The sequence below is a fragment of the Lygodium microphyllum genome, chromosome 28, assembly GCF_053477565.2.
Source record: "Lygodium microphyllum isolate KBCC chromosome 28, Lygodium_microphyllum_v1.1.10, whole genome shotgun sequence".
Lineage (NCBI taxonomy): Eukaryota > Viridiplantae > Streptophyta > Polypodiopsida > Schizaeales > Lygodiaceae > Lygodium > Lygodium microphyllum.
The window spans coordinates 79,928,531-79,944,973 of record NC_141162.1 but is presented as its reverse complement, the minus strand read 5'-3'; the positions used below and the strand labels follow the sequence as shown (position 1 = coordinate 79,944,973).

General features: G+C 44.4%; 1 protein-coding gene across 4 annotated transcripts in view; it reads right to left on the bottom strand.

Moving 5' to 3' along the window:
• LOC148011658 (phospholipid-transporting ATPase 1-like) overlaps window positions 1-15,980 on the bottom strand; it is a 28,058-nt gene extending 12,078 nt beyond the window's left edge. For 2 of the 4 annotated variants that reach the window (XR_015689297.1, XR_015689298.1), the window contains exons 1-7: window positions 13,145-15,980; window positions 12,684-13,038; window positions 11,703-12,549; window positions 11,386-11,509; window positions 11,070-11,289; window positions 4,069-4,536; window positions 3,694-3,992 (exon numbers count right to left, since the gene is read on the bottom strand). Coding sequence is in view for 2 of the 4 variants with exons in the window: in XM_087670150.1 (XP_087526276.1) it covers window positions 3,833-3,992; window positions 4,069-4,536; window positions 11,070-11,289; window positions 11,386-11,509; window positions 11,703-12,549; window positions 12,684-13,038; window positions 13,145-15,149 (4,179 nt within the window). In the remaining 2 variants the exon portion in view is untranslated. Of the gene's footprint in view, window positions 1-2,880; window positions 3,993-4,068; window positions 4,537-11,069; window positions 11,290-11,385; window positions 11,510-11,702; window positions 12,550-12,683; window positions 13,039-13,144 lie in introns of those variants that run through there. The other 2 variants (XM_087670150.1, XM_087670151.1) reach the window with 2 other exon arrangements.
• Between the last annotated feature and the right edge of the window lie 463 nt (window positions 15,981-16,443).

Sequence of the window (16,443 nt, the reverse complement as noted above, 5' to 3'; positions counted from 1 at the left end):
AGGCAAAGTGCCAACACCACAAATAGGCACCGAAACAATGTCACCAACAATGACTGAACCCTCAGAAGGGCATAGATCCTGCAACAAATCACCTCAGGGAGTCATATGACTAGAAGCTCCACTATCAACCAGCCAAGGTCTCTCAGAAGATGAGGCAACCACTGAAGAAGGCTTCTCCAAGTCAACAATATGAAGGAACACTGACTCATGGGTAACCGCTGAAGTAGAGGTAGAAGGCTCAGATGTTTTAGCTCCATCCTTCGCTCCTGGACGAAGGTGAGGGTACTTCTTCCAACATTTCTCCTCTGGATGTGTCCCCTTCCCACAGTATGGGCATTTAGGCTTCTCCGAGTCGGAGTCAGAACCTGAAGAACTCTCCTGTCTTTTAGCCTGTGACTTCCCTTTCTTTTGTGTCCCCCCTCTCGAACCTGCAACAAAAGCTTTGATGAAGGTGGATCCACTAGCTACGTCTTTAGCACGCTCGTCATGCTCCAAAACAAGCGGGGCAAGCTCCTCCCATAGAAGCTTCTTGCGGGTCCTTGATGTAAGAAGGCTGATGTAGAAGACATCAAAACGGGGAGATGGCAGCTGAGTCAAAAGAATCATGGCCATATCCTCGGAAGAGATCATCCTATCAAGGGACGCAAGCTCATCCCTCATGTCCTCCAACCTGTTGATATGATCCTTCATGGAAGAAGAATCATCAATAACGAGCATCCGTAATTTCTTCTCGAGAGTAATCCGATGGGCAAAAGTCTTCTGATGGTACAAAGAAGCAAGCTTTGTCCACACTTCCGCTGCTTTCCACAACCTGCGCACATGCACTATGACAAAATCCTATAAGCTCATAAAGAGGAAAGATTGAACTCGTGAGTTGAGCCGATCCCATAAGGTTGCATGATCCATCGATGATCCAACGGTGGGATCCTCCACTGGACGGGAAATAGGGTGGGTAACAAACTCCCAAAGATCGAAGGTATCAAGGATATACTCCACCTTACACGACCAAAGCGAGTAGTTGGAACCATCAAGCCGGTCTTCTTTGGGCAAAGAAGGGAGTACAGGCACCTGTATAGAGGGTGCCATGGAAGGCATATGAAAGCCAGCAGAACGAGCCTTGTGTGAAACATGGAGATAACAGGGAATAGAGGGATCTCGGTCAAATGGACTAGGTGACCTCCGGTCGTCGCGTGAACTAGCACGAAAGTCTCTCTGTCTCTCAGAGGAAGGAATAGAGACCTCATCCTCTGAATCAGCAAAGAACTGGTGATAAGACATCTTCGTATATATCTGCAATCACCAAACAATCTGCAGCCAACAGACAGTCAAGATGGAGCCGCCTATGTCAGAAAAGACCCAGAAGATGCTGTCGCTTGCAAGAGGAGAGAGAAAATGCTGCCTCCTGGAGAGAAAAACTGCCGCCTATCCTCCAGATTATGACGCTTTCTCCTATGTTGATGTTGACCACCTCTTGTTGGCTGCGTTTGATGCAAACGCAGGCTGCAAACACCTAGAAAACTGCCGCCTACTCCTCCTGATGCTGCAAAACAACAAAATGCAGGTATGGAAGGCTGCATTTCAGCCTGGATAGCACCGCCAAGGGCTGGAAAGGAGGGAAGAAAGGTTGCACTTGATGGTGTCCTCCTCTGCAATGGAAGCTCTCCTCTGTGCTCTCAGTTAGGCGATAATACCATGTGAGAGTGCGCAACGGAAGAAGAAACACGAACACAGAGGAAGAGAGAGAGAAAGCAGAAAATGAAGGAAGAAAATCTGTACTGCCTGAAATGAATGCTGAATACACTGAAATGGACTGATCAGTCACTGCACGCAGCCCAAAGCGTCAGTGAGGACACCAGATCAGGCTGATGATGACGGCAGCACCGAAGACGGAGGAAGATGACGGAGTCGGAGTGTGCACCTGCCAAAGAAGAAGGGAAGATAATAATACAACTGACTGGCAAGTGGGAAATGGCTATAAATAGCCAAAAAACCCAAAAACTGGCCGACCTGAAATTTGAGGCCATAAATATGTCCGACCAGCATTTAATGCTGGTAAAAATGCCAGAAATGCTCAGAAAAATCCCGGAAAGGGTGGACAATGTCCGGCAGGTGAGACAGGCTGAAGAATGCAGAAACTGCCCTGGAAAATGCACATAAAATCCCGACTGGAAGCGAAAATGCACTGAAATGCAAGAAACTGAGTGCTCTAGAATGAGCTACCTCCTCCGTCAAAACAAGTGATAGACAAGTCAAAGCTCCTAAAGTCCTCGTCTGACTCAGACTGAGGCTCACAGGCAGGAGATGACAAGGCATGACAAACATGACTGCTAACACTTCTGTCTAACATGCTACCAGCCCAATCTGCATCTGTGTATCCAAAGACTTGTACGTCCTTACTTGCCTCATAAAAAAGTCCATACTATAAAGTGGACTTCACATATCTCAATATACGTCTAACTGCATCCAAATGAGGCTTTCTAGGCATCTACATAAACTGACTGACAAGGCCAACAGCATAGCTCAAGTCTGGCCTTGTGATAGTCATGTAAATCAAACTCCCTACTATCCTCCTGAACATAGTAGGGTCTTCTATCTCATCCCCAAAGTCGACACTCAACTTCACATTTTGCTCCAATGGTACTGAAAGAGGCTTACATGCTGTCATACCATACTTGGATAACATATCCAAGCCATACTGCCTTTGGGATAGCCATATACCATCATTACATCTGATCACCTCAATACCAAGAAAGTATCTCAAGAGGAAGCTCACTCAAAAACACAAGAAGAGAGATGGAGGCCAAAACGTTTTCTTGCTAATTTTTTCTTCTTCTTCCACACACTATACAATATATACAAAGTATAGATAAGATACAACATAAAGAAAAGTGGCATTCTAAGTCAAACAGTGCATTATCGACTACACTAATCGACTGGCGCTATATATTTGCCAGCTATAGGTAGGTGTAACAACCTAAATATAATAAGTGATAAGTCAGTGGCCATGTGAGTGTCATAATGGCCACCAGCGTACTAAGTGTAGACATGCGGACCCATCTAGCCAAGCGGTCCATCATCAATGTCCACACGTGTTGAGCTTTGCCATCTCAACAGTCTCTCCTAGTCACGATGAGCCCAAGAAGGATGTCCCTTCTGAAAAAGGAACCAATCCAAGTCTAATAAGTTATATCTATCCTCCACTCGGAAGGGACTCCCTCTATCACAGTCTATTCCTGAAAAATTAGTTTAGTATTTGATCATAAGAGGATCCCCACTATGCTTTATTCATATTTCTTACCTCATCATCCTGTATTCAAATGTAGAACCCAATAAAGTCATTGCTGATGATAAAGATTTAGAGATGATCGCAGTCTAACTTAACTAGAAAATTTTGAAGAAAGGTGGTGACTTCTCTAATTATAGTACACAACTGATCCAAAAGGTGAATCCTGGATTAAAGTAATTCTGTGATTCTCATGAAGAAGCTTGAATGGGTGTTTCCATGTTCAAGCCCTTTTCAATATCATGACATTGAATGGTGATAATAATACAAAGCCAAGGAAGTTATAATTAACGCAGCTGACCCAATCTATCTAGGCTCTCATTACATATGTGCATATGCCTGTAGGATGCTGCTTATTTGGTACAAAACCAATCCATTTGGATTGAATATACAAAAAGAATAAGATTTACCTGGATCAGCAAGGACATGTTGGGATTAAGGGATGGGTTAGACTGCAATTCCACTATCAAAATTTGTCTTCCCCAGAGTTTGCATACTTTTACAGGGTGCTGCTACAATTTTGGTTATATAAACCAAGAATCATCTTGACTATGTTTTCAGGAACTCCTTTTCACGGGCTATCTGAACATCTGATGGCCAGAATGTCTGCTTCATTACCTTGCAGGTAAATCGAGGAAGTAAAGCCAGGCTTATAATCAACAAAATATCAAGCCAATAGCATCCTATAGCTGCTATATGAAATACCACCCTGCACAAGATATAATAATTACCTCCAATTCACAACTTGCAAGCTAATAAGAGTGGATACATTTCACATATTTTACCAGTAGTGAGGAAGAGATGTCTCCTCCTTTAGGATATCAAGGATAACAATGCAAATGTATGTTGCAGCTATGGAGCCCCAAATTGCTAGGTGAATGATCCATGTGAGCTGTTCAGTATCCATAAGCAGGTGTATGTTTACCACAATCACCACTGCAATTGTCCATATGCTTCCAATACTCCATATGTCAATAATGCTGTTCTGGAAAGTAAGGACTGGCACAAAAAAAAGAACCAAGCTTTGCCAGAGGGTATCCAGCATTGTCAACCAAAACAAACCTCTATTGTAACTTTGATTCTTCTGTCCACCCCTGTAAAGACCCGGAAATCTTAAGAGTGTCACATCATCGAGGTCTCTATCAAGTATTCCAACAATTATGGTGGGAACTGACGTGTAGATAAGAGAGTAAAGAACAAGACTCCATTCAGTTATTGCAGGGGATGTAGAATAGGCTGTGTATAATATATACCTGGACAGAACAACGGTGCAATAGTAAATTTAAGCAACTGGAAATTTCTTGCACGCATGTCTCTCTATAACAACAAAGTAGAAGTGCTTAATTGGTCAAATCATGGATGTATACTATTTCTAATAAAATCATACCAGAAACTATTAAAAATTTTACCGAGGATCATGTAACCACTAGGATAACTTTCCAACAGCATAGAATAATTATGTTGTATAACTTCAATAATCCACCTACTCTCTGATATTATCCCTGTTGTGTTGCTTATGTTTAAGCAATTATCAATAAGGCCCCCCCGAATTGCTCATAATCAATACCTAGTCCAGGGCCTGTTTTAAGATCAATTCAGATGCACCCATTCCACTTAGGTGTCAGCCACACATGCTGGTCTATTCTTACCAACCTGACAGCTCAGGTGTATATAATTGCAATGCAGTGCATCAACAGAAGATTGATAATGCATTGTTGCTTCTGTTTCAAAAGACGTCCCTCCTTAATAGAATAATGTGGCACAGATTACCTCACAAAATTCTAATGCCTGAATAGCACTCATAATCTGTCCTTATGGCAAAATCTGATCTTTTTTTTGCAGAAAAAATGTGGCTAATTATATTACCCACAAGATGTTTACAATGAAGTACACGTGCTCAACAGTCTAGCTGGAGCTGAAACAAAATAAAAAAGCAATCAATACACAAGCCTCTCAAGGCAATCTGGGGGGTTATGGGGGCAAGAAGCCATGCAAGGGGACTATACCACCACCTAGGGCTGCCCACTTGCATCATGAAGAATAGGTTGCAGCCACCCCAAGTGAGAAAAAAATGATGATGGAGCTCCTTCTGAGCTTGGGAATCACCCTACACCCAAGGTTACGTAAACTAAGAGGCACTTGCCACCAAAAATCATCTAACAGCATGCCTTCCAAATGTGCCGCCTTGTGAGGCTACCAATGATCTCCCACACCCGTAAGTGCTCTACAGTGGAATCCAGTACCTGGTGGATGGGCAGTGCATCCAAGCCCACCACAGCACAGGAACTTGCCTCAATAATGAAAATCGTATCATGCTCAGTCTCGTATAGTAGGTGGCAGCCCTAGCAAACTCCCTGCCAACAAAAAGTCCCAAGATATGCACCCCAGGTTGGGTGCCACACAGTGGAGAATATGGCAAGCTCCTCTCCACACCAATTGTGCTGCCTCGTATAACTAGAGGCAATGCTTTGGAGTTTCCAAGCACCACTGCGGGCAGCACTTGCAAACTCCATCCTGTTGCATCTAGGCCAACCAGCTCCCAACAGCTAGACCTTTATGGGCAAGGAGCCAAAGGAAATATGACACCCTCCAAGGCCTCCAGCTAGTCCCTTGGAAGGCATCCATGATGCTGTGTTCTGCCCAATCCATGTCCTCTTGCATCAATACACATCTACCGATCTTGGCTGTATAAGGCCGGCTCTGCAAATCTAGAGGCACCACTCTAGAAACTCAACTAGGATACATAGGGGTCTAGCTCCCAAGTCTTCTCCTGGAGTCCAATTATGTGGATCCTCCTCTAGTGGACAGTTAAATAGCTTCTCATTCTACCGATCTTTGTCAAGGACTAGCTGCCAACCTACACTATGAAGAAAACATCATAAGGAGTGCCACCCACTTTGCCTGCCAACACAGGCAAGGGGATGTCCACTGGTAAAAACCTAGCTGCCCACACACCTCCAGGATGCACTAGCCCTTTGTCGAGAGGCTCCAACCACTCGCGCCATACACCTGCTGTAAAACCACCTAATCCACCATCCTATAAACCTCTCACCACATCCTAATAGTGTGGGCAAGGCCAAACTCCTATCCAACCCACTGGATGTGAGGGCACTCTCCAATTTGAAGCCTATCACAGTCTTGGGCCTAGGAGTTCCAAACCACAAGTTGGCGGTCAATCTCCTCCTAACAGATTGGGGACCATTGAACAAGGGCCTTACGCAAGCCTTACCAACAAGCTACAAAGGAAGGTGGATCTAGGTGGTGTGATAAGCTGACGTGAAGATCCACCTCAAGGATGGTCTCCGCTCCCTACCTAGCCATAGCCTACACTCCTACAAGCCCTCTTGAGAAGGACTTTCCACGTCTAACCTCTTGGTGTAAGCCCCTGTACCATTAGCTTGCCCAACAAGGACAAACTCTAATACTCTAGGTCAATGATCCCTAGCTCCCCCTCGAAACAGTTTGGATAGGTCTAGGGATTCTTGCACCCAAGCTGCCTTGGTGCAAGAATCCCTAGACCTATCCAAACTGGCCAAGAGAAAATTATGCACCAAGCGGCATAGTTGTACCACACCCAACAAGGAGAAATATCAAGAGGAAGCAATGTACCAAGCTATTGCCCATACCCACTAGAGAGAGAGGGACCATGCTCCAATAGGTCAACTTTCGTATGATGAAGGCCTCATTCCCTGTTGGAGTCTAGATCCATAAGAAAACCAAGAGTCTTTTTCTAGTTGATTTTTGCACCTACAACCATGTAGAAAACCTCCAATGCCAATCTCACTCTCTCCAGCATCACCTCATCATCCTCGCCAAATAGAGGGCCATGTCATCAACATACTCTAAGTCCACCAACACAAGGAGCCTAAGGCCTTGAAAAATTTTCACTCTAAGGAAGGAAATAGGACATCACCTCCACGAAGAGTAGAAGAGATAGGGGGCTAGAGGAAACTCAGCCCCCCTCCATCCTCCAATGAGTATCCTAATGCTTGTTGACTTGTACTGTGCAAACACACTACTGATCCACTCCTAGTGGCAGCCAAGCCATGCCATAATACCCTCCAAGAAGTCCCAATGCACCCTATCATAAGCCTTCTCGAAGTCCAAAAGAAGCATGGTCATCCTTTGACCATTGTGCTCTGCCCACTCAATGGCATCTAGGATACTCCTATCCTCGATCAAACCTGTCTGAGTGTCATGCATGATGTCTGGAAGGATGGGGGGGAGCCTATTGCGAATCATCTTGGCTAGTGCCTAATAGACCACTAACAACAAGGTGATTAGTCTCCACTAGGATAGCTCCAAGTGGTCTCTCCTTTTGGGGAGAAGACTTACTAGACCTGTTGACATGCTGCCCAACATCTTTTTGAGAAGTTGAATACAATCTAGACTTGGTTCACGTACATTCTATCACCATGCTTGTCACCATTGGATGAACAAACAAGTCAAAGGATTACTTCGAAATTCCAGTTCTCTTGCATGTGCTATAGGATTTGCTTATAAGAATTTAAGCTTGAGTTTTTATTTTCTACACTCTTTGAACATGTTTATAGAAATCAAGGGTGGGGCTACTTTTCCTTTTCCAATTATAAGTACCAAAAACGTGGTTATAATACCCTTGGTTTCACTGCAATCTTTCTGATGGCAAATAAAGAAGCCATGTAAGTTAGATGAATGCTCTAGCTTTCTCAATTTTTACCATTCCCAGCATCGGTCCCCATTGAACAAGTCTCTCCCTACTGCAGCCAAGACATTTCCTTGAAAGTAACAATCAAAGCAGAGTTACCTTTGTGCATGTCACTCATACTTTAGAGTGTTGTGTCTTCATCCCTTGTCAGATTTATGAATTTGTAAGCTAATAAGATTGGGAATTTTGAGATTTCTCAATTAGCCTAGGGTGAAAGCTGTGAAAAGTACAAGTAAAAGATTCTTATCAGGTCATCCTAGACTCCAAAGATGCAATATACTCACTGGCCATGCCCTAGGGACAAGGAGGAAGAATGTCACATGCACACACCGATACTTATACCACGGTACTGTTAAATTTTCCAAGGTCTCACAGCTGTTAAAGGCACATAAGTGTCACGAAACTAGCCTTCCTTCTCAGATAGGATGGTGAATAACCTGATTAAGCACTAATTACATCAAGCATAAAATTCACATAAACTGAAAATGTAAATGTTACCACTTAATCTTGGACATTGGATACCCGATTGGCCCCAAACCTGGCACCCCTTGTAATACTTCTTTAACTTGTATTGCTGAAGGTTGAAGTACACTGAGATCCAGCTTTATCTCCTTCAATCTTCAATACATCTTGCTATCCCATCAAGACGAGCCCCACATGTAGTCGCCCTTGTGGGCCCCAAACTTGCTGTCATATGCCTATAGACAGCCTACAGGGGTTGTTAGCTGCCCACAATGACCTCTTGGTCAGCTGGAGGCAGCTCTTTGATAGCCTACAATGGCTAGGCTAATCACCAATGGCTGGAAAATTGCAGCAGCAGCTCTCTCTCTTCCTCTCCCAACCTCTACAATGCTGGAATGCAGCTCCAACAACCTCTAATAGCCTTTCCCTCACTTGCATGGGCAAGTTTTGCCAACTGGTAGCCTTCTAATTGCATTTTTCAGGCCAATTAATTAATTTACAGAATATTAATTTTATAAATTAATTTAATTATTTATTCTTGCTCAGAACATTAACTATACCAACTAGCGATTAAAATGGCTAAGCCAATTTGTCATCCAAGTATTCCTAAGCATTTATTAGCCCCTAAACTCACATTTATTAATTAATTAATGCCTAGTTTCTAATGTCACCAACCATTGACATTAATGGCTAATAAAATCTTCTAGGCCAAAATTTGACACCAGGTACTACCTAGAACTTGTCTTACAAAACTTGTTACAACTTTTGCCCTTGACAAACACTGACATCTTAGGGTTCTTCGCCCATCATTGTGAAATAACTAACTAGCGCATCACATGTGCACCTCACATTTGCACATTTGATTGATACTTAATAAAATGTTAAGCAAAGCATCAAAATTTCACATCCTCATGAAATGTTGTGCCTTTTGCTTCACTACAAGTCACCATGAGCCACTAGGACAAGCAGTAGGAGTGTGACATGCACCGGCTGATACTTATCCATGTTATTGTCAAATTTTCCAAGGTCTCACAGTTGTTAAAAGCACACTGGCATTGTGCCTTTTGCTACACTACAATCGCCATGAGCCACCCAGCAATGAGTCATCATTGGAGATAGTACACTCTAATTTGAGTGAGGGTCTAAAATCCTTGGTCTAAAAAGTACACAATTTTAGGAAGTGACTCAGATATGAGACTCTAATTTAAGTGTGGACTGATGCCTTATCAGTTTAAACCTTAGTCTAAAGGGACTTGAAATTGTAACACTTTCCTGCTACCTGTGTTTCACTTTGCCGCCCACAACTCCCACTAGTTTCATAGCCATCCTTGCTTGCTCCTGTCTGCCTTTGCAGCATCACAGAATTCAATCCAAAGCATGTGCGAATGCACGGTCAGCTGCTCTTGCAGGCAGCGTCCTGGTCAAGTGGTTATTGACACTGCTGAAGCTTGGATCAGGGAAATAGCAACCAAATTTTGAAATGCAACAAAGGCAAAAGCTTGAAGCTAGTTTCCAGTAATTCTGAAGTCTTTTGAGACTGAATTGAGGAAATAAAACTGGGAATGCAAATGGGAAACAAAAACGAGAATGAAAAGGGGGGGAAAATGACAGCTTTAGGAAGTACTCAAGAGAATCACATGCATGGTAGAGCATGATGTGCCAGCTGGAGGAGAAGAAGTGACAACTGAAGAGTAATTATTGGGATTCAGAAGGATAAAGAATGGCTCCTCCTAGCTCACCTTACATAGCTGGTGGGTGTATGACCACCATCTGACAAGAACTTTCTAAAGTTAACTTAGTTTGGCCTTACAGATTCAATTAACTATGGCTTGCACTTATAGCAGATTCCATTAGTGCTATGCTATGTGCCAATGTTGCTGGTAGTATGAACAGCAAGGCTGTTCAGGGCGCATATTGAAGTAAGAGAGACTCAAATGGATGTTTGTCCATATGTCAAGATGGACACGTGTGTGTGGTACTTAAGTGACACATAATCTTTACAGAAGTCATTAATACTAACTTGGGCCTGTCATGGTGTTGGTGTTGGACCAGATGGGAGGTTGATACCAAAAAAGAAAGATGAATACTCCTAAGGAAAATGGTGGCGTGAATGGAAGGGGGAGCTCTTTCTTTTGTTGTTGTTTAAAAAAGGAAAAGGGGATGGCGAAGGATGGGTTCAGGACAGGACCCAATCTGTATTGGAGACTTCTCTTTATGAACTCTACTTTTTACAAGATTTTGGTTCACAAATGGATTTGGAAGCTAAATGTAAACCACTTCATAAATGGAGACTTGATTGCCTAAAGGTTTCTGCAACTAGAAACGTGGCATCCAGCTACTCAATTAAAGGCTTCTGCGTGAAACAAGAATGCACCCATACTGTCTGTATAGTATAAAGCCTGAGCCCCAACATCTGCCACTTCAATGTTCCACCACCAACTAAAAGTGGTTCTCTCGGTCTTCTACTCACTCCACAGCTTGAAGAAATAAAACTCAATGTGCACAATCAACTATGGCAGAAGGATAGAACACAACAGTTAGTTTTATGAATAGAGCAATGGAAAAAAGAAAACAAAAGGGGCATCCCAAATCATAATTACAAGGCTTTCAGAGTGCATGCCAAATCACACAGCTTACCAAAATAATAGCATAACAAAAACAGCATTGCGATAGAAATTATAAAGCACCATTTGGCCCAATCGCCTATAGTTCAAATGACCATGCACAAGTAACAAGCGCTTCAGAAATCTAAACTGCCCCATTGCAAAGTCTGATGCCAATACAGCTTGTCGCCCTTCTTGACCACTGATGCCTACTCCAATATCAGCCATTTGTATCATAGAGACATCATTTGCTCCTGAAAACATGAAAAAGTGCAAACCTTTGGGATTCAAGCATGCAGAGAAAGGTAGTTCTCTTCTAGATATGTAAATGATACATGTATAGGACATACCGTCTCCAATGGCTAATGTCATCTCTTTTGACCTCTCCTTTACTAAAGCAACAATTCCAGCCTTTTGCAATGGAGCAACTCGACAGCAAATAACCACTTTGCAGGCTGTGGCAAGTTCAAACAGCTGCAGGTCACAGGAAACGCATTAATGACATTTGGCTTCCCACCTTATAACACTAAAGAAAGAAGCAATTAGAAAATTAAAAGACTGGCAACAATGTATAAAGCCAAAATGCTCACCCAACAACAAGCCATGAAAAGAACATCCCCACTGAATCAATTTACTTTGCAGAAAAAAGAACTGGGTTAGGAAGGACCTCTTGCTTCAAATCATCTTCCAGGGCATGGACAAGACTATTTCCATCAATGATCAGTGCTAGAGATTCATCTGACTTCACTCCTTGGCCAACCTCAGAACTAGCAGAATCAATTTCCATCAATTGCTGTAGAGTTAAAGGCTTCTTATGTCCTGCTCCCATGGTGTTAACATCCTTAAAATTCTGATCCTGGAGGACCGACTCTTGTGCAAATTTTGGTATTTTGCCATCTGCTAACACATAGGCAGCCTTTGCACTCTTCAGGGCTCTGCAACAGGCTTCCTTTTCACTTTCATTGATGATGACCTGGTGCATATCATCTGTGAGCAATGCACAAGAAAATCCTATTGATATTGCAGTCTCTTGCTTGTCTCCAGTCAACACCCAGACCTTGATTCCAGCCTCTCGAAGGGTGGCTATAGCTTCTGAAACACCATCCTGCAACTTATCCTCGATGCCTGTGGCCCCAAGGAGAAAAAGACCATTTTCAATCACTTGAGAAGCCTCATGCAGCCACTTCATTCTATCCGATAAAGAAGCATTTGCTATAGCGTAGAGTTCTTGCCAGCGATTCAGTTCACTTGTATTGAGATCTCTTGCTGCAATTACCAGGGTCCGAAGCCCTCCCTTTGAATAAATGTCTATGTGCACTTTTGTATCAGAGATGATCTGAGCTCCATGCTCATCTGACAGTACAGGATCAGCTTCTCCTGGCAATGCAATCATATTCAGCACGGAACTGTCTGCACCTTTTACCAGCACCTTAACTAACCCATTTGGACACTGAACTACTACTGACATGCACTTCCTGGCACTGTCGAATTCATGCACACCTAAAACTTCATACCTGTTACTCAGAAGCAACAAAAATCAACGATCTTTAAAATCCAAATATTACTACTGATGGAAAATGCACATTGTTTCACTTCCATAAGCTTAAGCAATAACATTGAAACAATGCAGGTGATGGTGGACCTCTACCTCTGTATTTCACCAAGGACACTTATGATAATGTAGTTTGAAGTGCGCTCCAAAAGAGTGTAACCATATAAAGCAGCTGCAGATACAAGAGCTAGTTCATCAGGAGACTCTCCTTGATATTCTATTGAAGATGCCCCCTCATCAGCTGCAATTGCCAACTCCATCTTTAAGTTGCCTGAAGATGTCATTCTCACCTTTGTCGGAACTACAGTGTTACAAGCAGCGAGGGTCAGCATGAAGTCCTGCACTGCCTGTTTTTCCATCCCTTGGTCAGAAACCTGTAGCATCTGAACAAGTTCTGTATTCAGCCTCACCTCTGCTGCTGTGGGTTTCCAGGCGACATGTCCTGGCACCTCTGCACAACAGCATACCCTTTCTTTTACCCATAATTTCTTGCAACTGCAACACAAAGGAACCAAGCATCTGTGCAAGGAAAGCAGAATATAGGTTGGAAAACAAACCTGCAATTACCTCCTCCTCATTCAGCTCTAAAGAACTTTCATGGCTGCCAACAGGTGCAACAGTCACCCTAGAGTGGCTATAATGTTTTCCAAATATGCTTGCACTACAGAACTCCATCTTGTTCTCTGTGAGTGTGCCTGTCTTATCTGAGAACACATACTTTATCTGTCCAAGATCCTCATTGATATTCAGGGCCCTGCATTGGAAGCGAGTGTTGGACTCCCTGTGATACATCTCTTTGTCTTGAATCATAAAATAAGATTGTCCTAGCCGAACCAACTCCATAGATATGTACAAAGATATGGGTATCATTATTTGAAAGGAAATTAGACAGCTAAGAAATGCAAAGATGCCTTCTTTGACACGTTGAGAGAAAGAGTTTTCAATTTTGCCATAGTAAGGTAAGAACAGCCCGTCTGCATAGCTGCCCAACCACAGGCCTGTTCCAAGACCTCCAACAAAACAGATAACAAATAGAAAAAGTGAAAGCCATAATGTCTCTCTGTTCATGTTCTGCTCCAACCGACTTCTCTTTGATTGGGCACCTGCACTGTTAAGCATTGCCTTAGTCTCCTGACCTGTGTATACTGCCACCCCTATTACCCAGGAAGTGTTCTTCAACTCACAACCACGAAGAATGATATTGGTAGGGCCAAGTGGAAGCTGCTTGCCATCCAACTCTGCATAAGCAGCAAATCCATATATGTTCCTGTTAGGCTTTTCACAAATTATTTTTCCATTGATTGGATGAGAGTCCCGGAGCCTTTCTGCAGCCTCCAGACGGGCAGCAGTTTCAAGGCGAGCATACCTCGTTTTGAGATTAGACTCGCCATCAAGATTGATAGTCTGAACATAGGCCACACCATTGGTATCACTGGTCCTTAAGAGCACAAGATCGCACGGTATTGTCTCATTGGCCTGGACCTTCACCACCTCTCCAACTTGAATGTGTTTCCATGCCTTGGGCTTATACTCTCCATTCTCAAACACTAAAGCATCCCTGTAATTTTCTTTCATATCTGACCTATGCCGGCGGAAGTCTTCATAGCCATCTTTAATGGCAGTGACCACCAGCACAAACAGCAACGGAAGAAGAGATGCAGTTCTTCCAAAAACTGCCAACTGTGGAATTTGATTCAAGCATAGGATGACAAGAAAGTACACATAGGCAATCCTGTGAAACTGCTCGAAAAGATTCCTCGGCAGAAACGATAATACAGTATACTTGCTGGTCCGCACCTTGTTTCCAGCATACTCGTACCGCTCATTGGTCTTGAGGGGATTATTGATGTAGACAATCCGCTTGTCAGGGTCTTTTACCCCACTTCCTTGCATTGAACCTGACCGCAGTAGTTCAGAGGAAAGGTGCGACCAAGTGCCACTCTGTGCAATCCTGCTCGTAGCAGAATAGTCGAATGAAACAGATCCTGTTCGCCGGGAGGATGGTCCAACTGAGGCAAGCTGCACAGTTGATCGGTGCTCTTCATCATATCTGCAAAACCCCTGTTGTTCATTGCCACTACTAGTACTGTGATGTCGCTCCTGCAAGCATGCAGCACTGCAGCTTTCTGTGTGTTGTGGTGATAATGGTAATTGAGGCTTTCTCAGGACATCCTCAAATGCCTTATTTTGCAGGCTCTCCCAATGCAAGGCAGAGGAGAACCTGAAGTCAGCGGATCTGGAGTGTGATAGTTGAGACAGAGAGGATTGTGTACTGGAGGAGTGCTCGTGGGTGGAGTGTGAATGGCGGAGGAGGCGGAAATGGAGGTTGTGGGGGGGAGTGGGGAGAGGATCAGGAGGTGAGGCGAAAGGAGGAGGGGGCAAGGGAAGGCGGGGAAGAGGACGAGGAGACACGGGCTGAGAGTCTCTTTGAATTGATGCAGGAAGGGGAGGGGGAGGTGACAAAGAATCGAAGAAGCGGGTGCTTGAAGTAGGGGGAGGTATGTCTGAAGAAGTAGGAGAGGGCGAAGGGTCAAGCAAAGGCTTATTATGAGAAGACGACATGGCAGACGGTCAGAGACATAAGCGTAGGAGGGGGAGGCCACAGGCAGTGAATTAGAGGAGGACCACTGTTGATAAGATCATGACTGGGGGAGGTTTATTGAGTCCGGACTATGCCTGCGGATCAAGGGATTCATCCGAACGAGGAAATTGCAGAGAGGGCGCCTCCCCTGTTCCTGAAGAGTCATCAGGGAATTAGAGGAGGACAAATGTTGGGGAGATTATGATTAGAGGATGTTTATTGAGTCCGGGCTAGGCCTGCGGATCAAAGGTTTCATCCAAAAGAGGAAATTGCAGAGAGGGCGCCTCCCTTGTTCCGGAGAGAGAGGTTGTCCCAAGACAGAAATTTAAGTGGGTACAGAGGGGGAGAGAAGAGAACCCCCCTGTTCCTGAGAGAGAGAGAGAGAGAGACGCACACACACACACATACACGGGAAGCTTTCTCTGGGTCCTAAAACAGAGATTGGCGTTCCTGCAGACAGAGAGAGAGAGAGAGAGAGAGAGGAGGGGGGCGGGGGCGGGGGCGGGGGCTCCCCTGTTTCCCTTCACGTTCGAGCGACTCCAGAGAGAGAGAGAGTCCTCTGTTTCTCTATATGTTCCAAAGAGTCCATACAGAGAGCCACCCCTGCTTGTCTGTGTTCCACACAAACACACACACGCACGGCGGCGGGGAGAGGTCAGCCTTCCCTGTTCCTGTATCTTCCTGAATCGTCTGAGAGGCGCTGAGAGGGAGGGAGGCTGGAGGGAGGGGGCGCGGGAAAGAGAGCGAGAGAGAACGTGGCTGCGTTGTGCTTCTGTGTGCCTCCGAATTCTGCGACACAGACGATGGGCATGACCTCAGCCGTGATCCCCAAGCCCCGCGGCACATAGTCCTGAGGATCCCCAAGCCCCGCGGCCTTTTTATAATACCTATTACCAACCTTTTTTCTTTTGCAAATTTAGAGTCTAGGCGGGCCCCATTTCGTTATTTTTAGGCACTCCTTGCGCAAAATTGCCAATTGTGCCGTTATAACGTGTCGCATTAAAAAAAAAACAACACATCACATGCTTTCGTGCGACGCCATCGTGAGAACTCGGGCGTGCATCTTCCCCTCGCCCCGGCGGCCGGCACAATATCTGAGCCTCTGAGCCGCCAAAAATCCTTCTGCCGGGCCCCACGTGTCATGATCCTAACTTCTCCTTGACCCGGATATTTAGGAGATGGCCCCACATAACCTTTTTTGACTTTCTTGTAACCTGTCCTTGAGCTTTCATGACAGTCAAACCTGCCATCGTGGCATCCTCAGTGTTGTAGTTC